The sequence below is a fragment of the Mycteria americana genome, chromosome 6 (genome assembly GCF_035582795.1).
Source record: "Mycteria americana isolate JAX WOST 10 ecotype Jacksonville Zoo and Gardens chromosome 6, USCA_MyAme_1.0, whole genome shotgun sequence".
In the NCBI taxonomy this organism is placed as follows: Eukaryota; Metazoa; Chordata; class Aves; order Ciconiiformes; family Ciconiidae; genus Mycteria; species Mycteria americana.
Genome location: NC_134370.1, coordinates 61,198,552 through 61,220,351, shown reverse-complemented (window position 1 = coordinate 61,220,351; position 21,800 = coordinate 61,198,552). Strand labels below are relative to the sequence as shown.

Genomic DNA, 21,800 nt, shown 5'->3' with positions numbered 1-21,800 from the left:
AACTGGGCATGTCCCCAAACTTGGTGGTTGCTTAAATGAAAGGCGCACACTTGCTTAGAACAATGCGATAATAAAGAAAGACACTGTGCTCACCCTGAATAAAAAGGTTTCTGATTTTCACAGGCAGCCCACTTTATCTTCACATTGGAGAAGTCATTGATGGCGTCGATATGAGGGCAGAGGTTGGTCTTCTGACTAGAAATATACTTATTCAAGGAGAAATGGAAGACTCCTGTTATGGACAAAATCAATGTCAGTTTTTCTCCTTTGACACATTCGGAGGACATATTAAAGTGAGTGATTTTTAATGCATATGCCCGTAGGTGGTTTCAGATCATTCCTTTCTTGGTTTGTAAACAAGCAATATAATGTATGAAACTACCGTTGTATATGGGGGAAAAAATATACTCGTCTATGAAGAAGGGAAAACTTTGTTGGCCTTTTTTGCAAAACTAGACTTGCAATGAGGCTGTGCCATTTTCCTCACCAAGTATGCAAAAAGATACCCTTCCCTGGGCTAGAGGGGATTCTTTAGCAGCATCGTGGTCAGTAGGGTCAGTGTGAAGATACATAGTTCACGAGAGGTCACTGAAGAAATTGTGCTTCCTGCAGAGCAAACCTGCTCCCTTCATGGCTCAGAGAAGTGCTGGGTCTCACCCCGTTGTGCTTTGCCTCCTCTTGGTTGTCCCATGTATTCTTAGGGGAGGTGCAAAATCTTGCTGTGTAAAATTACTCCACCACTAGTTGGTGGAAACTGGGGAGCTATGCAGGTCCTGCCTAAAATCACTTGACAGAGATAAAGTTGCCAGGAAATAGAGCCTGGTGGTAAATGCTACCCCTTTCTGTAGCTGGCCGGAGTACCTTGTCCGTAGCCATGTCACACGCTGCTATTGCTAAATCCTGCATGTGGTGTTTGGCAGCTGTTCCTTGGCAGCCCCGTGCCCGTAGGTGTGCAGCCGCTGGCACGCTGCTCTGCAGGTGCTGCGCTGCTGTGAGTCAGAGCAGGGAGTTGACACCCCCTTCTGGGATCAGGCCCTGTTTTTACTCTGCAAACGTATTGCCTAATAAGAAAAAAAAAAAGTGTTTTCCCTTTTGCGCGTGTTTATATTGTAATGCCTTACTTGGATCTACCTTTGTCTCAACAGATCCTAAGGAATTTTAGCTCTGTTCACATGTCAGGAGTGGAATTAAAAAACATGGGGCAGCAAATCCTGGGTAGTTACCCTGTGCATTTTCACTTGGCTGAGGATGTGGATGAGAGAGGAGGATACGAACGCCCAACGTACCTTGATAACCTGGCTATCCACCACTGCTTCTCTAGGTGTGTTGCCATACATGGAACTCATGGCCTTCTGGTAGGAGACATATTTTATTAGTACCAAGTTAATGTCTTTGCTTAGGCACTGCTAAACAGTAAGAGCCATTTGTGATACAAAGAGAAATCGGAATATTGAAACAAGGCATTTTTTCCCCAAGAAATGTCCTGACCTGTCAGCTTCATTTGACTGGTATTCAGGTTAGGACTGTTGCTCTAGTAGTGCAGCTCTTTGAAATGAATTTCAGGTTCCTAATTAATATTATTAAGGGTGCGATCAGATATAGAGAAATCTTTGCTATGGTTATTCTGGACAGTTTGTGATAATAGAAACTTTCATTTAAAATGAAAGCAATGGACCTTTACTGAACCTGACTGAAGCAATGGACCTTTAATTTGCAAAGGAGATAAAAAAGACAGGGGTTGTTCAAGTCAGGGCAATGTGAAATATATCCAAAAATATTCACATGACAAAGGGAATGAAATATGAGAGGGACAGACCCAAATGGCCGCTTCAGTGCCAGAAAAGCCCTCAGGAACTTGGCTTTGACTTAGATCCCCACAAGGGCATTGTGGAGAGGAACTTAAAAAAAAAACCACAAAAAAGCCATACGTGTCCCAGCTGGAAAACGCAGATTCCTGCTCCGGTCCTGACACGTCCAATTGCTGTGTGCTCTGCAGGACCCTGAACAGTGTTTTGGTGTCTGTGGGCATTTCCTCATTCACCTGATCTGTGCTCAGGCAGAGACACTCCCTGAACTATCCATGACCTCCTGTGTTTTTTCTGACAACTTTTTCTCAACCCTGGACATAAGGCTGTGTAAGACATGACATAGATGCACTCTGGTGGGACCCTTGTGTGAAAGGGTCCCCCCTGAAAGGATGTATTCATGAAAATGTGACACTGGACTTGTACAAGTGGGAGCACTTTTCATGTATCCTAAACTGGGTTTGTATTGTCCAGATCACTCAAAATACTGATTGCCTTCTCGTATACATGATTTGCTCTGGCTGTAGAGCCTGCTTTTGAGTACAGAACCCTTAGGTGCAAGAGACTTGCCCAGTATGTGTGGGTATGGTTTAACCTGCTTTCTCTTCTCGTTGGTATTAAGCCTCTGGAATTGAAGGAACCTGCCTGGGATGAAAAAAGAGGCCTTATGTTAATATTTGTCCTGAGGCGAGTGGTGCATGCTCTTGCTCTTTATCAGAAGTGAGGTTGTCAAGGGTTTATCTGGATGCGTGGGGTGCAATAGTTGTGAAATCAAGAATCTAAGTGTGAGATCCAGCCCCCCTGCATCTGACTGCTGAGGGCTTTGAGTCCATGAATCAGTGAATAGATTTTATAGCAAAGGTTAAATATGTGATTCTGTGGAAGAATTGTGTGGTTTCAATACAGTCATTAAGATAAAGAGAAATTAAAATGTAATAAAAAGCCTTGCTTTAAAATAAACTAAAATAATTTGCAGTTCCAGAGAAGAGCATGTATATCTGAGCAAGGCAGTTAAATAACATCGATGGGTACCTGCTTTGGCATCAGATTATGAAACTTCAGCCCTTGAGGCAGAATAAACCAGATAGGTGGTTTTTCCCTCTCCTGTTTTGAGGTTTTAGAGGATGGAATTGTAGAAGTACGTTACTGGAGTGCTGTGGTTTGTGCTTTGCGGCGTACTGGCGGTGCAGTGCTGTCCGCAAGGCCCTTCTCCCATCTGCTGCTCCTGTGTGCCAGGCTTGTGCCGCTTTGCAAGCCGGCGGCAGCGGCGCGCGCAGCTTGGGGCACCCACCGCGGCTGGGACGCAGGCTGCGACATGCCTCTCGCTGCCCTGGCACATGTCAGGCGTACACAGACTACTGTAGCCTTTCGTGTCTAATGTTGCAGTGCGTAAAGGTCACTTATATTGTGTTGCTGAACTATATATAATTCAGTGTTTAGAGGCATCTTAATCATCTGGCGTTGGACACACCAGCAGGGCTGTAGCCTGCATTGTGGACGGTGTTTCATGCTGACGCTTACAGTAATATGCTACTGTCACAGTGCCGCAGGTGGGCTCTCATTTCCAAGCTTTGAATTTCTATCTGCAATATGCCAGAACTGATCAGTTATTGGGGTTTTGATCTAATGGCATGGGCCCTTATCTTTCAGTGCAAATGTAAGTGATCTTTAAATTATGTTATTTCTGGTTAGGAGAGTGATCAATACAGTTTCGTGTATGTAAGTTTTCAGGGCTGCCATGCAATTCTGAAGCTGTGAGTAATCATATCAATTAAAGCTAAAATCTGGTTTCGGACAAGGCTAGTTTTTAATGCAGCTGTCTGAAGAACAGATTAGCCAAACTTCAGCTAAATTTCAGAAGAATGAAACTCTACAATTGAAATGCTGTTTAAAACAGCGAGCGGTTTGTTGTTACAGTTTCTTTCCAAAAATAGTCTTCTCTGGCCTCCTTAGCGCAGCTTCTGCCCGTCATTTGGAAGGGTAGAAGTAGCCAGGCTTACTGTTCTTAGCAGGTTGGCAAGGACGCTTGCATTTTATCTAAATCTATTTCCTATCTGTATTTCCAAGACTCAGCTGGCAGGGACGCGTTCAGTGTCGCTGCATGTAGGTTCCCTGTTACCCTCCTTGTAGCTCACTCTGAGCTACTGTACCTGCATGCAGGGTCTTGGTGGATTTCCAAAACAGTATCACGTAGGAGTTGGGTGCCTGGTTGTGTTGTGCCTTATTTTTAGCTCTCTCTTGAACACCTCATGAGGGCAGAAACAAGAGCAGCAGATGACAAGTTTGAGGGGTGACTGCCAGGAAAACAATGAAATCCAGTAGAGATATACCTATGGGGACTATACTATTTGTGACTCCAGATGTTATGTACAGTTGCAGCCCATTAAGGGGAAATCACAGGATATGAGTCTGAAATGGAGTTAGTTCAAGTATCCCTCTGTATACAGAAATAACCAAGTAGGTTAATATCAGTTAATCTTGCAGTCTTACACAGACATAACTCTGACGTCAACAGGAATTTTGTATGCCTGAAGAGTGAATAAATATGCTGACAGGGATCATTTGAGTACAAAGTTAAGGTTTCAGTAAGATTTAGTAACAAATAGCTGGTATTTTAGCTAGCCTGATTTAGTATTTACATTTAAAAGAAGGCTTTCTGAATTAATCTTCATAAGACTGTACATCAAAGGAGGCTTGTGCTAAGTCCTCTTGGTCAAATTAGGGTTTAATGCAATATCCCTGTGCATGCCAGTTAATATTAAATAGACTGAAACAGTAAAATACCATCTCTGCCCAAGCTGATCATTACAGGAATGAAGTGGCCCTGCACCTTCTGAGAGTGGAGGAGAAAGAACAGAAACCTCGTTAATATAAATTACTCCTCATGGTGCCTTTTAAATAATTTCTTATTTTATTTGGGAAGCGTTGCAGTCACGAACATTTCTGGATTAACCATCCTAACTTGTTGGTTTATCATGCGAGACACGCTTATCTTTACACAGATATTTACTCCGTGACACTGAATCAAATATTCTCTCTTAGAGCTGAGGGGAGTTTAAAATCCAGTATTTTGCAATTTTCCTTTAATTATGCATGTGATCTTCCTCAGAGTAATTTTAATAGCAGTTTCGCTACATAAGAAGATCAGTCCACAGTTACACAAACTGCACATAGTTTGAGTTAGCTCTAGGACTGGTGCCTATGGAGGCATTACTTGCTGTGCAGAGGGGTGGCAAAACCGCTCCGTGAGTGTTTTGGGAATTTATTGATAAGCAAAGCACATCAGTTATAGTTCCTACTGCTGTTAGCATTACGATCTATGGCCTGTATACTTTTTTCCAGGTAAAAGACACCATTGGCTATGACACTCTGGGGCACTGTTTCTTCCTTGAAGATGGGACGGAGCAACGCAATACATTTTATCACAACTTGGGCCTCCTCACGAGGTCAGGCACGATCTTGCCTTCGGATCGCAATGAGGCTATGTGCCTTGCCATCCGCAGCCATGTCTATGGGAATTACGTTCCTGTGCCGAGCACCGACTGCATGTAAGTGCTCCGGGAGTTGTAGTCAGGTTTTGCCCTTACATTGTGCTTTATAGCTGGGTCCCAAAGAATGCTGTGGTGAAACTTTTGAAAGTTGCTATTTGATATTAAATGAAAAATTGTAGTTTTTTCTACCATTTCTCATTTTAAAGTAATTTAGCTACTTGACTATGTTTTGCTTGTGAAGATATCCGTTAACACCTGCATGAATCCTAAGCAAGGAATATTTGCTGCTGGTTATTCCTCTCGCTGTTTCCTGAGAATCATAAATATGTTAGAGCACTTTGCTTGTTTCTGAACTCCTTTCAATTCTTTTTAAGTAGGCTGTTGAAGGCTCCATGAAATCTGTCTGATAAATGCAGGTTGCTTCAGCCCTGGTATAGGCTGGCAAAAATATCACTTACTACAAAGGGAGTTTTTGCCTTTTTTCACCAGGGCTGAATTGGGGCTGGACCATCTAGAGTAAATTGGTCAATAGTACATGAGTACATGAACATCTAGAGTACCTCAGGAGATTTAGTGAGAATGCGGAGATTAGCATAAACTACAGTGAGCATCATTTAACAGTAAACAATATCCCGATATAGCTGAGCAAAGTTAACTTCTCTTTTGGAGACTGATGAGCTGTAACACAGGCACTTGGAGACCCAGGTATTGGTCTGGCTAGTGTTTGCAAGCAAGAATACAGTTTAGCTGAGGAAATTTGTATTTTCATGCTTTCTGGAAATGGATGCAGTGGCCAAACTCTACTTATTTTAATTTGCGTAAATAATCCAACTGAATTAATTACAATTATTGTTGCTGACATGCTAAGGTTGCTTGTATAGTTAATACAGATTTATTTTGCACCTGTTTAGTGGTTCTGTTAATCCAAAGGAGTGTGGATTCTTGATTATGTAATAGTTAAGGTAGATAAAAAACGATTGAGATTTTCTGCTGAGAATGATCAAATTAATTGCTATGGTCATGAGAAAAGGTTTACAGTCTTTTTACATGTGGTCTTTATTACTGCAAAATATGTTATCGAATGAAGTAAGACAACAGACAACAATGTTTTCATAGCTGTATCTGGCTTCTGTTTGTGCCTCTACTGATCTTCCCTCTGAAGCAAAAACTCCTTATTTGAACAAATGTCAAAATAATATCTCGTTAATCTCCTGCTTAACGAGCCATTTGCAGCTTGCAAGGACATTTGTTTTGTTTTTTTCATGTAGAAGCTTCATAAATCCATAAAGAATCCCCTACCTCCTGCCATTGCCCCTGAAGTTCCAAAAAACAAACCAGAACTTCACTTTTCAGACATTTTCCAAAGCTGCTTAACTTAACAAAAAAAAAAAGACATTGGGTTTCCTTAAGCTGCATTTAACAGAGCATGGATTTTGTGTTAATGGTTTCATATAATTTACAATAGGTTCAGCATGTGGCTCCGTAAATGAACGTCTGACATTACTAGATGGTTTCTTTTCCTTAAAGAGTATCATTAAAAGGTTGTATGGAGTTTTAAAGTCAATAGGAGAGTTGTGGCTCAAGTCCAGTGCAGTGCTATGAAAATGTATCCCTTCCTGTTTAGTAACTGCTTAGGATCATTTTGATTTTGATTTTTCAGGGCTGTCAGCACATTCTGGATTGCAAATCCGAACAACAACTTAATAGAGAATGCAGCAGCTGGTGCTCAGGTAAAATCATTTAACGGCAAGAGCTATGCTTTGCCTCCAGTTCCCATATATTCTACTCTTATTGATGTCATTAGCGTGAGGGCAATGAATTTTTAGTAAGCCATCGTAAAATTTGGATATGTATTTCTGCAACCTTTGTCTCTGTTAAGAACAAGTATTTGCCTACAGTTCTCACACTGATTTCTCTCACCACTGTGGCTGGAATTGGTGTGTGATGTCTCTTAGCAAACATTGATTTTTATTAGTAGTTAATAGTTAAATGGCCAATAAAATGTTATATTTGTATATATAAATATATACTCTCTCCTTGTTATTATCTCTGATGTTTACCCGAATCATGTTTGTGTTTAAAGTGCTTGTATAGAGAAGGCTATGTTTTCTAATAAACCACCTGAATTTCACCCACAATATATGCATTTTTAAAACCCATGTGTGTGCCCTGGGGCCCACTGTCCATGCCAAAGGATGAGTCAGGAGGTGTAAGAACATGGGCTGGTGCGCATCCCCTGGGACTCACACATGTTTGGCAGGCTCAGGTTAGAAATCTGGCCAGCATAGTGGGAAACCCTAAGTCCCCAGGATAACCTGTATCATTAATTGTAGTGTCCCATTTCTCAGACCTCCCTTTGTCTTTTAGGATGTTGGGATATGGTACATCTTCCACCGGGTTCCAACTGGACAGTCCGAGGGGCAATATCCAGAGGGACAGGCTGAACATACCCCCTTGGGAGTATTTTACAACAACAGAGTCCACTCCAATTTCAAGGCACGTGGATGAGTTTTATATCTTACTATCAATTAAATAGTATGGCATAGGGCTGACCATGTGTGGTGCTCTGAAATCAGGTGATCACGGGTGTCTTACATTTTGATAGTGGTCTTTTAACACTATATCAAGAGACAATCAACTTTTTGGGATGATGCTCTTTCTAATAATCGAAGAGGGAGCTGAGCAGAATGGGGCTCCCATTTCAGGTGCCTCAGTTGGGTGCCTATGTTAGAGGGGATGTGCCCAGGCCATAGGTACACCTACTACTAAGGGAGATTTAAGGAACGACAGGCAGGACACTGAGCACTGCTGTTTGCCACAGTGGTGCAAGGATATAGCGAGATGAGCAAAAGTAATTTGTGTCAGGGCCTGCTCGTCACCTTTGAAAAATGAGACCAAAAATTCAGGGGTAATTCCAGGAAAAACGCTTCCCCCCCAAATACACTGTTGACATGAAAACGTAACCTGTAACCTGTACAAAGAATATTTAACTTATTTCTCAGGATTCTAGATTGAAATCAGTGCTGCTCTCTGTGCCTTGTAGATTTTACATCTTGGTCCATGACAGCCGCTTCTCTAGCCCAAAGTCTTTAACTTAGCTACAGCGGCTCATGTCCTTTTTTTTGAAAAAGTTACCAAGAGCTTGGCGGAGTCTCTTATTGCTTTCTGTGAGGGAGAGAGAGAGTGGGAGTTCAGTGCCTTGCTTAGGGTCAGAAGGCAGCCCAAGATGCTGATGCATAACACATGGCAGGGCAGGCTCTCTCCTGACTTCAGCATACTACGTCCTGTGCTCGTGTCATGCTGAGCGGTGCCAAGTGACACCAAAAGGCAAGAGAAAGGCCAGGCTGCAGCCACTCGCTGTGCCTGCACGCACTGGCTGCCTACGTTCATTGATAAAAATCTGGGATCTCCGGGCTCTGTTGGGCAGTCTGTTAAAATAATTGGAGTCGTGTGCATTTTCAGGCTGGTTTGTTTATTGGAAAAGGAGTAAAGACAACGAGAGCCAGCGCTGAAGATCCCAGAGAGTATCTCACTGTCGATAATGCCAGGTAAGCACATGCTGTATGGCTAAGTATTTTGGATAGTTGTATTGCTGCTTGGCTTCTGCATTGTGTTTAGCAGATCATTAATGCCTCGTTATAGCTGGAGCATCTGAAAAAACCACACAAGCTATCTTTGATGTGCAGAGGCAAATACTTCATAGCTATGCACTGAATTGTTTGTGTTATTGCTGACCAAAAAGGATACACATGCACTTGGGGTTATGAGGACTAAGCAGCGAAGCACGTGAAAGGGGATGCGGATCCCATTATTCCATTAGTGGGTTTGTAAGCTCCAACATTTCTTATTAATTGCTTAAAAGAACTTACTTACATCTGAAAGATGACGTAAGACACTGCTGAGACTGGTCTAGGATTAATGAGGAAAATAAAGTAGCCTCAAAGCTTCTTGTCAGCTGCTTTAAAATCTCTGAGCTTCATTTTGCAAAGTGGAAGCAAGTAAATTAAGGCCATTTTCTCGCTCACTGCAGGCCTCTGGGTCTGTGTGAGGAGGCTGTGGCAGAAATCAGCCACTGCTCCTGGACAAGCCTTGGCTTCTTTCCTCCTCCACCATACCCTCTCAGTGCTCCCGTATGGCTGAAAGGAAAGGGTGACTTTGCCTCCCTTTGTGAGACTTCCCTCCCTGGGCCACCCCCTTGGGCACTGAGGTGGCACGTCCCTCGGGACCTCAGCTGGAAGAAGTAAGAGGTGAGGGTAGACTCAGAAAAAGCAAAGGTGATTTTTTTTCCAAACACGGCACAAGTCTACCATTAACAGCCAGCATGGCAAGAAATATCCTGAAAGTAATTGAGAAGCACCCGATTCCCAGGGCAAATCCTTTTTTCATATGACAGCTTCTCTTTCAGCAGAGACAGAAGCATATGGAGGTCTGGTCTGTACGTGCAAGGAAAGCGGCTCCAATTACTCCGTTATCTTTGCTGAATGAGATTCTTGAAAGTGCCTAATTGATTTTCTAGCATCAGTGCAGGGATTCTCAAGGGGCCTTGTAAGGACAATTGCAAAAGGACCCAAGTGACTTTGCAAAAATGTTTTCTATGCCTCTAAATCACACTGAATCAAATTAAGGAGTAACCATGGGCCCTTTGAAGTCTAGTGAGAAATGTCCTGTTGATTTCACTCGGGCCAGAATTTCAGCCTTATGAATGTTTCTTGTTTTCTGCTTTGTACCAAAGCACAGAGGTGAAATCAAGCTAAGAGCCCGACTCTGAACCAGGGCGTATCACCTCTTTAGGCCCATCACACTGGTATCTGGAAGCCAAACGAGGTCTGCCAGGCACGACCTCCTCTGTCTGAGGTCAATTCCTATGTCTCCCGTGCCACATTAACTAAGCTCCTTACTTCAGGTTTCGCCCACATCAAGATGCCGATCCTGAAAAGCCGCGAGTTCCTGCCGTGATTGATGGTCTTATTGCTTTTAAAAATAATGACCACGGGGCCTGGGCCAGGGGCGGCGACATTATTTTCCGCAACTCGGGGTAGGTTACTGTAATTATGTGTTATATCATTCCCCTCGCGGCAGACGTAAATAGGTCTGTAGGCCAAATTCACTGCAGTGCAGACATTCCTCCTCATTTACACCGTTGTGTTTCTTCTGTCCCAGGTTTTCAGACAATGGAATTGGACTCACTCTGGCAAGGTAATTTCTTAAAATCGACCTTCTTCCAGTTTTTTCCCCCAGTGTAAGAGGCTCAAGAATGGAAGCTGAGACACTCCCCCGGTAATTGCTGTAAGGCATAAGAAAACCTCGTGTTTTCCTCTCCGACCACATCAAGTCTTTCCTGCACAGCCGTTAATACAAGGGGCAATTTAGCCTTTCATTCTCTTTGCCTCAGCATGTCTGGGGAATACATCATAATTGCTGAATATTTCCTTTTGGACGGTAGGTCCTGAACCAGCAGACTAAACATCTGGCTCTGCATTCGGGGAGGCTTTTCTTCTGCTCTAGCCCGGTGGAGCAGCATCTCCCATAGCTCATGTGCTGCTGGGGCACGGTGGCTGGGATGGTCCCACCTGGTGGCACAGCAGGTCTCCTGCCTTCTCTTCTGCTGTCTACCGTGCTCCTGCTGCGCTCGTCTCAACCCCTCTTGCAAAAGACCCGCAAAAATAAGCCATGTCCAAAGCCCACTGCAGGCAATGAGTATCAGTGAAGCTCTCACTTTAGGGATGTAGCTAAACATTTATAAAGCAACTTGGTAAAGAGCAATTATATATATATAATAGTAATAATATTAATATATATATAGGGTAGAGCTGGTTTTACCCAGACTAAGTTACCTGTATTCCTGATGCCTGAGCACTAAGCTACCTCTGCACTAACTTGCTGGTTTCTAAAGAGATTTTAAAGCAGGCTGTTATATCGGTGGATGCACTTTTTCCCGAATTAAGAACGAAATTCTACTGTGTCTGTGGTGTAATTAAAAGTGTTAATTAATCAGCTGTGGTGTGCTGCATAGTTACCTGGTGTTTCTTTGCCTGCTTGTAGTGACGGCACTTTCCCGACAGACGAAGGCTCCAGCCTGGAGGTTACACGCTCCATTTTTGTTGGAGAAAGCAGCAACTTTGGCTCCCAGGGAGGCCAAAACAGCTACTGGGGTAAAGGGGCAAACGGAGAATACAGAACACTGCCCAGAAACAAGTGAGTTATTCTTCTGCCATTTCTTCTTGGCGTTAGCATAAGCTAGAAGAAAAGCCTCAGGAATGAATGTGACTACCAACGAGTAATTTATACCGGGTGTTTAAATTATTGTACAGGCCAGAAATAATAAGCATCCGAATAAACTCACTCTTCAGGCCAACAGCTTGAGAGCATTCTTGACTGAATGTGTTTGGTCTAATTTTCTGCTTAATTTATTAGTCACTGGAGGATGGATTAGAGAATCTGAAAGATACCAAATGGCTTTTGTGTAGCGCTTCAGCAGCTCAGCGCCGAGCTAATGGCACAGCTCCTGTCCACTGTGCCACCGTCCCTCCTGCCAGCGTAGCTGGGCACACATGGCTGGTTTGACAAAGGAGAAACCATTTTTCATCATTGCATCTTATTTCTCTTTCAATAGCTGTATGTTATTTTCTATTTTGATAGCAGCACAGCCTCCTGTGTAGCAACTGTGGTGCCTCCCCACATCCTCATAGCAAGGCGTGCTTCCCCAAGCCTAAATTCTACCTTAATGTATGTTTGTGGTGATGCTCACCAACGATTAATCCCTCTACAAGGAATATAAAATTAAGCAATAAGCAGTACTCAGCAGACATGCCATGCACACAGCCCTGACAACATGTCTCAGCCATAACTGACACAGGAACGGGATCTGTGTAGGACAGCAAGAATAATCAGAGCTATCCTCAGTTATTATCGGTGTTGTTATTTTAATTGCAATTGCAAAAATGCTCCTTCGCAGTTGAAACAAGCTCTAATCATCTGTGATATTGTTAAGCAATGTACTCTTGGAAAGGAGTATGCCAAAACGTCTGATATCTGCCCTTTCATTACGCCATAGTGCAAAATGGGATGTGGGAGTTGTACCAGACCCAACTACTGGGATAACAGCTCTGGAAATTGAAGTATAATTATTTGGTCAAGAAACACTGTATGTGCCTGGTGTTTCCCATTGGCAAAGTGTTTCTGGATCTCTGGAGCCAACCAGTAAGAAAAAACATCAGGGCTAGGGGGGAATCTGGGCCTTGGTGACCCCCAGCCTGGAGAGAGCCTTTGTGCCCACGTGATGTCCACTTTGTGGCTTTCATGTCTGAACAACTCTTTCTGGACTCGCTAGGCATTGACCTACCCTTCCATGCCACTACTAGCCAGCTTCATCACCGTCTGCAAAGCTGATACAGGACACTCTTTAATCAAACACAACCAGGGCCAAGCAAAACTTGGTGCCTTCTCAAAACAAACCATGGAAGGGGCAGGTCCTTACCTGTGACTCCAGTGGTGTCTCCTTCAGCACTGATGTCTTGACAACATGTCCATGGACTGATGCTGCAGAAATCGCTTTTCTGTACAAAATGCAGTGGACTAGGTCCTAGGGATCTCGTGTGAAATGGCTTGTACGGAGAGGAGAAGCTGTGCTGCACCACTTGGTACTTGCTTCCGAGGAGACGCTGTTGCCTCCAGGCAGTCTGACTGATATAATTTTTTCAATCATGCTGATGTTTTCCTGAGAAACCTGTCTAACTTGGAACAGGGAACCTGATGGCAATGCTGCCACACAGCCCTTTGGGTCTTCCTCGTGGTGATACACCCCTGGGTGGCTGGGGACAAGAGTTTTAAACTGCTTTACCCCAGCTTACAAGACTTAGGCAAGCTGTATGAGTCATTTGTTTTTGGCCTTTGAGCCTTATCCTGTAAAGGATGTTCAGCAGAGTTTCATCTTTCATTAACTGTGTGATGAGCATCCAGATCCCAGTTTTGGGAAAGGAAAGGTGGTTTAGCTACTTGTTAATATCTTTCTGTGCCTTCAGGAGAAGACTCAGAGTTTGCCCAAGCTTTTAACACAGGATTGTGTTTGTTTTTAAATCTCACAGGACGTTCCCTATTCGTGGATTCCAGATTTATGATGGGCCTGTCAGGATGGCAAAATGCACTTTCAAGAAGTTCACCCCAACTGTTGACAGATACTCAAGTGCCATCGGGTTCTTCATGAAAAACTCCTGGCAGATAAGCCCCCAGAATAATGTGTCGCAGATCCTGATGGAGAAAAGCGTGAGTAAGAAAAGCAGGAATGCATGCTGTTAGATGTGCAAGTTTCTGAAGTTTTTAGAAGTGGTGAGAGACTTATCCTAGAGCAGGAATTTCCAGGCAGTGGTGCACGTTACATTGGTGCATACCATCAATTCATTTCGCAACACGTTTGGTTTTTTTTTTTAATTGAAGGTTATTTATAAGCCAGTAAAATATAAAATAGCTTATGCCTGGGCAGACATACATTAAAAATCTGCATTAGAGGAAGATTTCACCTTGTAACCAGAAAATGCAGAACATCAGTCTTAGCTGGTGCCGCATTACCAGCTTATATATGCTGAGGACCTGATGAGGACCTGGCCTTAGAGGTTGAGGGAAACTCAAATGAGATGTCAGGAGGCAGTAAGGTGCAATGCAATTCTTATACAGAAATAAGCAAATGCACTCAGAAGCAAAGCCATGGCCCCGTTTCTGGGGTCAGCAGTGAAATTCCTGTTGAGCACAACAGGGACTTCCCTTGAGCAGTGACAGCAGAATGGGGCTCTGTATCTCTGCCTTGGCAGGAGCCATAGGATGCTGAGCAATTCCTGTCCTTGTCCTGGATTCCTGCAGGGATCGTGGCCCTGCACGCTTGGCTTGGGAAACGATAGATTCCACCTGGCTCGCTCCCAGGGATCATAGCCTTTCCTTAGCTTTTTTCAAACAAGGTCCATGGTTGTTAGGATGTCCATGAACTTTAGTAACTTTGGCTTGAGGTTTGGCTTTATCTTGAGGAAAATTTCCATTGCTCTGGGATTGACCAATATCACTCCCTCTGGAAAGCACTTAGTTTGTCTGTCCCCTCTCTGGTAAACTTTAGACCAACAACAGGAAGGTATTTCACAAAAGGATGATGTTGATTGCAGTCACTTGACTGCTCCTCCTCTAAAGAAAACACAGTTCCTGTGCATTTCAGTAAAGAGATCTTAGTTACCTCAGATGCTTTAGGGAGCTTTGGAACAAGAATAAGGCTAATTTGCCGTACCTTCTTAATGTCCTCCCTTGGGGAAATGGTTATAAGATGATCATGAGGAACATGAATGAGAAAATCAACCTGGAACTGGGGAGGGGAGCTTAGAGAAAAATGTATGATGAAAAAGTTTGATCGGTGGACTGGAAGAGAGTGGAAATTTTCCCCCAGTAATGCATGTAGGACTCTGTCCAACAGAATGGTTTCAGACAGATGACATCTGTGCACATTAGCAAAGGGGATGATTACCTCTTGAATGGCTGAAAATGCAGCTCTTTACTACAGTTGCACCGTTTGAGGCCAATGAGCCTGTTAAATATCCCAGCATTTTTTGTCCAAGAGGCAGTTTAGTACTGCAACACCTTTAAGATCTGAGGTTCTCGAGGTAGAAGTGGTCAGAAGACTCTCTAAATACTTCTGCAAAGCAAATTAAAATAGCACAGTGTCAGCCTATTACAAAAAAACTAATGACATTATCCAAATAATTACTTATTGTATGTACATTTCCAAGAAATGTCCATTTCTGAAGTTGGTATTTTGCCAACTCAAAAAATATTTATGTTTGTAACCACTGCAGCCCAGCACTTTTCACTTTGATTGTGTTTTATATGGATTGAACCCAGGCATGCTAAATCTGATTTCAGACTTGAAGGACCACGGTTAGTTTATTGTTTTGTTGCTAATTGCTATATGGGACAATATGTCTTTGACTAGTTAAGATAGAGCCTTTAGACTGTTTTAATTAATTTTCCATCTCCAGGCTTCATTATATTACTTTTTAAAGGGTAGCTAAGCACTAATTCCCTAAAGGACAATCATTTTACAGTTGTTTTTTAAGAAGAAATTAAACATTACTGCAAGTTGTATAGTGATGACAAAACTATTAGTCATGCTGAAGGAATAATTGTATAATTAATCAGACTAATCAGCAGATTGGTTAGACAACAAAATAATAAAGCCAGTCAGGTCTTATTTAATTCCAGCATAAAAATAACAGTCAAGTAGAACAGAAGACCTAAACATTACACTCCACAGAAAGTATTCTAGTTGCCTTTCCGTTGACAAACCTAAATCTCACATATTAAGATATCTGTGCATTTATCACCAGCAAAATTATTGCTAGGCTTGTGTGTTTGTTTGTTTTAAAAAGAGTGCTTTTTAAAAGTTATTTCAAAGTAGTGGAAGCAGTAGTTGGTCTTCACTCAGATGAGGGCATGACTGATGGTTGTTGTCTCCTGGAGATCTGGTTACTGTCAGTCGAGTAGGACTTGGAGAGCTCAAAGGAGATGGCCCCAGCCCAGAACAGAACCATGCCCAAACAGGACACTGGTGCATCATTTCTTAAGAAGACCTGACATACCTCTTTTTAGTCCTAAAATAGCAACCCATTCATCCCTCTGTCCTTTTTCTGCACAGCTCCTGTAGACTGAGGTGAGGAGCAAGAGCTTGTACGTGACCTTTTGGGCTCCCATGAACAAGGCCACCTCTAGCAGGTGCAGAAGACTCACAAACTGTCCCAATTCACATCCACTGCTAATAGTCCCTCTGGTTATTTTTTTCCCTGCAGCCAGGAGCTTAGGGTGGATTCAAGCCGATTCTACTCCTAGCTGTGCCAACACTATGGCATCTCTGAACTTACCTGAGCCAAAGAAATCGCAGTGGTCTGTGTTGGGTGGGTTTGTGGTCCCCAGAAGAGCTCAGAGGGGCCAGCACTGGCTCCTGGCTGTGGTCTAGCAACTCCCATGGGATTGCAGTCCTACCTAGCTAAGAGATGGGCGCTTCCTAATGTTGCCTTTACTATGTTTAGCCTGTGTTGTCTTAGTGCTGGGTTTCTGCGTCAAAACAGAAGTTTGCAAACAGTTCATGACGGGAAAAAGAAAAGCAGACACTGAGTTAAAGTGCACATCTGTTACCCCTGAAAAAGAGGGCAGAAAAAAACCCAAAACAAACCCTAAAGAGACTCCTGACCAAAGGGAACTTGCAGGGTGAGGGCTTGTATCACTCCAGCAGAGTAAAAGCCATGCTAACGAGGGCAGAGTCCTTGGGTGGTAAAACAGAGGAAGATTCACACTGATCTTGCGATACAGTGATACGGCTTTTTTTGGCAGCTTGTGCCAATACTTGAATTTTAGAAAAATTTGCAAGTTATTATGATGGTTTCCAGTACGTTATTGATTTTTAATATAGAAAGTGTTTTCCACTGCAGTCTTCAGGACTTGTCTGCAGCTGTGTTAGGTGGGCTGCCTTTGGACATGTTGAGTTAGCACATTCCTAAGAGATTACGTACTCACATAACCATCATGTGTCAGATCTCCCTGTCAGGCTTCAGACAGGTAATTCAAAGAACCTTTATACCGTATCACTCCCAGGTAGTCCACACCTAATGAAAACTAGGTGTCTGAATAGTAGTGTGGTAGCTAGACATGACCTGTTTCTGCACCCTTTTCTAGCTCATTCCCAGCTCCACATGGACATACCTGACAAACTGAGTCTTTGAGTTCATGTGTGTTCACTTAGAAAAAAATATATGTTGCCATAGCTGTAACTGCAAACTCAGTGCACCCCTATCCCTCAGTGTACAAAAGCAAGGTAACCTTGAGACTTATAGAAGAAGTGACACTGCTCATTAACATTTATATTTTGTTTCTGACTTTCAGACTTTTTCAAGGAGAACGTTAAAGATTAGCGTTAGCACCAAAACTGTCTGCTGCTGGATGGAAACACTGAGAGTGTTAATCAAATGTAAGCTGTACTGGCTGTGCCTTAGTTTGTTTTGAAGTAGAGCTGACTGTTCTCCTCCCCAGTGAAGTTCTCCCCATTTTCATATTCAACTCCAGAAGTGCACTGTCACAAAATATTTATAATGGAGCTTTGAGCTGCAGCACAGTGTTTACATTTATTAAATATCCCCTCTTTTATAAATTAAAAAGAAAGGAAAAAAAAATACTTTTGGAGTAGCCCTTTGGGCAAAAATTTCCTGCGGTACAGTATGAAAAGGTTTTAAAACACTCAAAAATACACATTAAATTTCCATGTGTTTGAGCTTCCTTTAAATGAGACTGCGTCAGGTGTTTGTTTATGAGACTCATACTTAGACAAGAAGGTGGCAGAAAAATGGTTCTAGGCTCTAATTTAATTTTAAAGGAATAAAGGCACTTATTCTGCAAGTAGTTGTCGCTGCAATGGTCATTCTTTTTAAGCCAATGGGACTTTCCATCTAACTCAGAATCACAATGACCCTCCTATTCTCCTAAGCTGTTCTGTTTATTATTGTTAAAATAAAGCCTTTAAAGCCCTTAGTAAACTTGCAGCCTAATCCTGCTGACCCTAATTCTTACTCATGTGCACAGTCCAATTAAAATTAGTTGGGCTAAATGGAAGAAATTGCAGTCCTTTGGGTCGGCGTGATCCAGTGGCTATTTACGCCGTCTGCTTTTATACACGTTGCTGCAGGATTCATTCAGAGTGCTTGACCTGGAGTAATTATTTTCTTGATTATGTCAGAACTTAATAATTGCACGCTGCAATAATTTTCTCCGCAGACATTAAAATATTCCACGTCTTTTTGCCGAACATCTGCAGTTTCCTTGTTTTGCTGGATTTTCATATCAGGACAGACTCTTTTACTTAGCTACTGAAAAAATCTTGAAAACAGAGTTATGCATAATAAGGGTAATGCTGTTTCCTGTTATTTCTCTTGCTTAAAAAAAATTGTTCAGGGGATATATTAGAATGTGCACAAGAGCCAATTCTGAGAATTGCTGTCACTTTTATGAGTTTTATAAGGTTTTAGGGGAACAATTAGAAAAAAATGGCACTCACAGAACGGCTTAGAACAGCCGTTGAAAGTATATGAGAAAATTCACCAGATATCTAGTAATTTTTGTTTCTTTGATCACAGCTGTGACATTCCTCAGTAAATTTCATAATCTTCCAGTACTTACCTACCCTTTGAGCCATCCTCTTCCTTTTGCCACCGCATAATTTATTGCTGTGTGATTTCAAGGAATACATGGTTGTGCAGGTGCATTTCAAAGAACCCAAAGTCTAATTTTTGTGAAACTATCTCCTGGGATTAAGAAATGAGGGGAAAACCAATATAGTCAGAAATTTTTCTAAATAGAAGAGGCAAAACAAAACTCTTACTCATACAACAGAGCTTTCTAGTTCTAGCTGTATCACTGTTTTGGCTGTTAAAACACTGCAAACCCAAGCCCTTACTTAAAGCTAACCAGTAATTTTTCTTCTTATTTTCTCCTGCTAGGTTGGACTAAAAGTGTTTTTTGGCAGATCAGGCCAGTGGTTTGGAAGCAACGATAATGACGGTGACAAAATGTCTATCTTCCATGATCTGGACGGCTCGGTGACAGGGTATCCGGACACTTTCATAGGCAGAGCGGACAACTACTTGCTGCGTCATCCCGGGTGTCTCACTGTCCCGCGCTGGAACGGGGTGATGTGTACCGGGAAATTTGCACAGGTAATGGGGAGTGGCTGCAGGCAATGCTGCTGGGAGTGTTGGGTGGGTGTCCTCAGGTGAGGGGGGACGGAGTGAAAGCTACTCAACGCTCCATAAGATAAGAGGTGAATAATAAATTGGGTATAATTTTACTCCTCTCAGTGTTATCTGCCTAATTCCAAGGGCTCAGTAAAGCTCCTGTTGTGCCGCTGCCTGCCACCCGTGGCTGTAAGGAGCCCTGTCTCTTCCTATTGCCCACAAGAAGCTGCAAGTTGAAATTGAGTTGGGGGAAAGTTTGGTGTTTTCTAGTTCTTGCTTCCAGGCATTTGTCCACTCTATCATGGGGCTCTGGTGGATAAGTCTGGTGAATCAAGTTTCGGTAATGGAAGATGTTACTCCTCTGATACATCCCACTGTGTTCAGGGTGGTGAAATGCATGGTTGAGACACAAACTTACACTTATTTCTCATCTCCCATCCAGAAATCCCTGGCTGAGGGATGGACAGTCTTAGGTCAGTTTAAGGTCTTAAACCTTTGCAGCAGTTTTCTTCGGCACACTTGAGTTAGAGACCTTAGCTGAGATGTCAACACCTTGGTAGAAAGGGCTGCAAATCCGAGGTAACCATTCAGCAGGGAAAGAAAGAAAGAAAGAAAGAAAGAAAGAAAGAAAGAGGAGAATGGTAAATGGAGGGAAAATGTGACCTCAAAATCAGATTGTGGTTCATTGTATGTTGCTCAAATTTCAACAAGACCTTTGTGTGTGGATAGAGCATACTGTAAATACATGACTCACCACAGCTTTCACAGTCACCTGTAAGAGATCGCAGATGGCTTCCCTTGCCCCTCCACTTCTAAAGGATATTAATGTATTTCAAAAAAGGTATCCAGGCCTGTTTTAAAACTCCAGTTACTTGGACATTTTGCCAGGTCTCCTCTCTCCTTGTGTTGAACAAGCCAAATATTAAGACTGTGTGTTGTGGGTACAAACAGCACCACGTGGTTTGAGGTTGGAGAGTGGATACTGGGAGCCCTCACAGAAGATGTGGCTTTTGGAAGGACCATTATGTTCTCCTGACCCCTGAGAACAGCCCTGCACTGTCAAATAAAGACTGCAGTGGGGTGCACTGCTGGATATGAAAGGCAAGAATGGAGTATGAAGTGATCTTAACATAAGATCAGAATTCATGAGGTACAGCAGGTGTTATTTATTTATTAAGAGTCTTCTGTGCACGTGGGAGCGTGCTGCAAACTCTTGTCTCATTGGGAGTCAGCAGACATTGCCCACACATCAGCAGGTGTGGCACAGGGTGAAACTGCCTGAAGTCACTGAAAACCAGGCAGCATTAAAATTGCCTTGAGAGGAGCAGGCTGTCAGGTTTCCCTTTGTAACATGCAGTTTTTGTGAGCACGGGGATTAGCAGAGCCTGATTTCCTACAGTTGCACCTCAGGATGGGTTTCAAACCTAGCCTCATGGATTTTCCACATTGGGAGATTTCTGAAGGTGCTTTCTCCGTGGCTTCTCTGATGTGTAGTAGTGTGTGAGCTTGCACTTTGGATAGTCAGACACAGCACTCTGCTCCCCTTTCTCCAGGAACTTGACGCATGAAACTTTTAGGAATGCAATTATCTTTGAGACCTCTATGCCTACATAATATGTGCAAGGTCAAATCCAGATTATGCAGGTCTCCTTAAGCTAAAAAAATTTATATGCGTTTGCTTTAGCTGCACAGCAGAGAGCAGGAGTTGCTATTTAAGTGTCTGGACACTGGACTTACACCCCCTGGTTTGCTATTGACTAAGCAGAAACAGGACTGGGCTCCTGTGAAACACTCCCATTGAATTAGGGTTTTGTGCTTGGCACTTACGTTTTGCTCTGTCTCTAGAGAAAGGATATTCTCTGCTCTGGCAACCTAACAGTTAAATTCAGAACTGTAAACAAGTAGGCATTTATATTTTTATTTCTATTAATACCCTCCCAGTTATGGCACTCTATGTGGTGAGGCAGTTTTTCCACCATAGAAAATTTCCTTGGCTAGGTTTAGGCAAGCATAAACATTTGCTTCTCTGGAATCCGTTACTTACCAGCATTTTTCAACTAATCAGCATCCAGCAGGATGAGTAAAGCTCACATGAAATGCTTCACTTTATGGGGTTTGGGTAGGGAAATATATATGTGTGCAGGGTAGAAGAAATTGGTCCCGTGCAGTAGGGTTTTATTTAATTTGGAGGGTATATATGTTGGAGTATTTCAGCTTAACCCTGCTTCTCAGCACCTTGACAAACTGATGATTTGTTTGTGTGCTAAATTCTGAGTGTCATATTTTAGATCAAAAGCCTAAAAGAGTGAATCCAATTATGGAGAAAGATGGTTTGCTTTGATCTTAGCAACTCTATTACAAAATCTGTTTTTCTTTTCCTTTTCATGTAGCTCTGGTAGACAAGAACTTTTATTCTTCCCTAGCGCAAGCAGGTGAAAATGTCCTTTCAGTTCAAGGAAATAGTGACTCTTATATTACTGCTGAACTGGGCCCAAGATAGTCAGCCTAGGGATGGGCTACTTGGCATGGAAAAATGAGATCCAAGTCCTTCAGCTAACATTGCAGCCAAATCCTTTCTGAGCAAAGTGCCTAGAGTTCAGTTAGTTCCTTTCTGCTTGGTTTCTTTCATTCACTTTTCATGCTCATCTTCTCCTGGATGTAATTTGCCCAGGAAAGGAAATGCCTGGGGAAAACCTATTCCTCTGGCAGTGTTTCTAGCTCCACAAAATCCTGGGGATAGACTTGCCTGAGGGCGT

At 42.7% G+C, this 21,800-nt stretch overlaps 2 protein-coding genes across 6 annotated transcripts in view; both read left to right on the top strand.

Annotated features, from left to right (window-relative positions):
- The window catches only part of CEMIP (cell migration inducing hyaluronidase 1), a 119,559-nt gene that overhangs the window by 6,931 nt on the left and 90,828 nt on the right, over positions 1-21,800 (top strand). The gene's annotated exons all lie outside the window — the stretch shown is intronic.
- The window catches only part of LOC142411761 (cell surface hyaluronidase CEMIP2-like), a 58,404-nt gene that overhangs the window by 10,171 nt on the left and 26,433 nt on the right, over positions 1-21,800 (top strand). For all 4 annotated transcript variants that reach the window (XM_075506184.1, XM_075506186.1, XM_075506185.1 and 1 more), the window contains 11 exons: positions 124-293; positions 1,146-1,355; positions 5,148-5,353; positions 6,957-7,026; positions 7,664-7,792; positions 8,759-8,844; positions 10,200-10,331; positions 10,457-10,492; positions 11,339-11,491; positions 13,381-13,558; positions 18,811-19,026. In XM_075506184.1, coding sequence (XP_075362299.1) covers positions 124-293; positions 1,146-1,355; positions 5,148-5,353; positions 6,957-7,026; positions 7,664-7,792; positions 8,759-8,844; positions 10,200-10,331; positions 10,457-10,492; positions 11,339-11,491; positions 13,381-13,558; positions 18,811-19,026 — 1,586 coding nt within the window. The remainder of the gene's footprint in view (positions 1-123; positions 294-1,145; positions 1,356-5,147; positions 5,354-6,956; positions 7,027-7,663; positions 7,793-8,758; positions 8,845-10,199; positions 10,332-10,456; positions 10,493-11,338; positions 11,492-13,380; positions 13,559-18,810; positions 19,027-21,800) is intronic.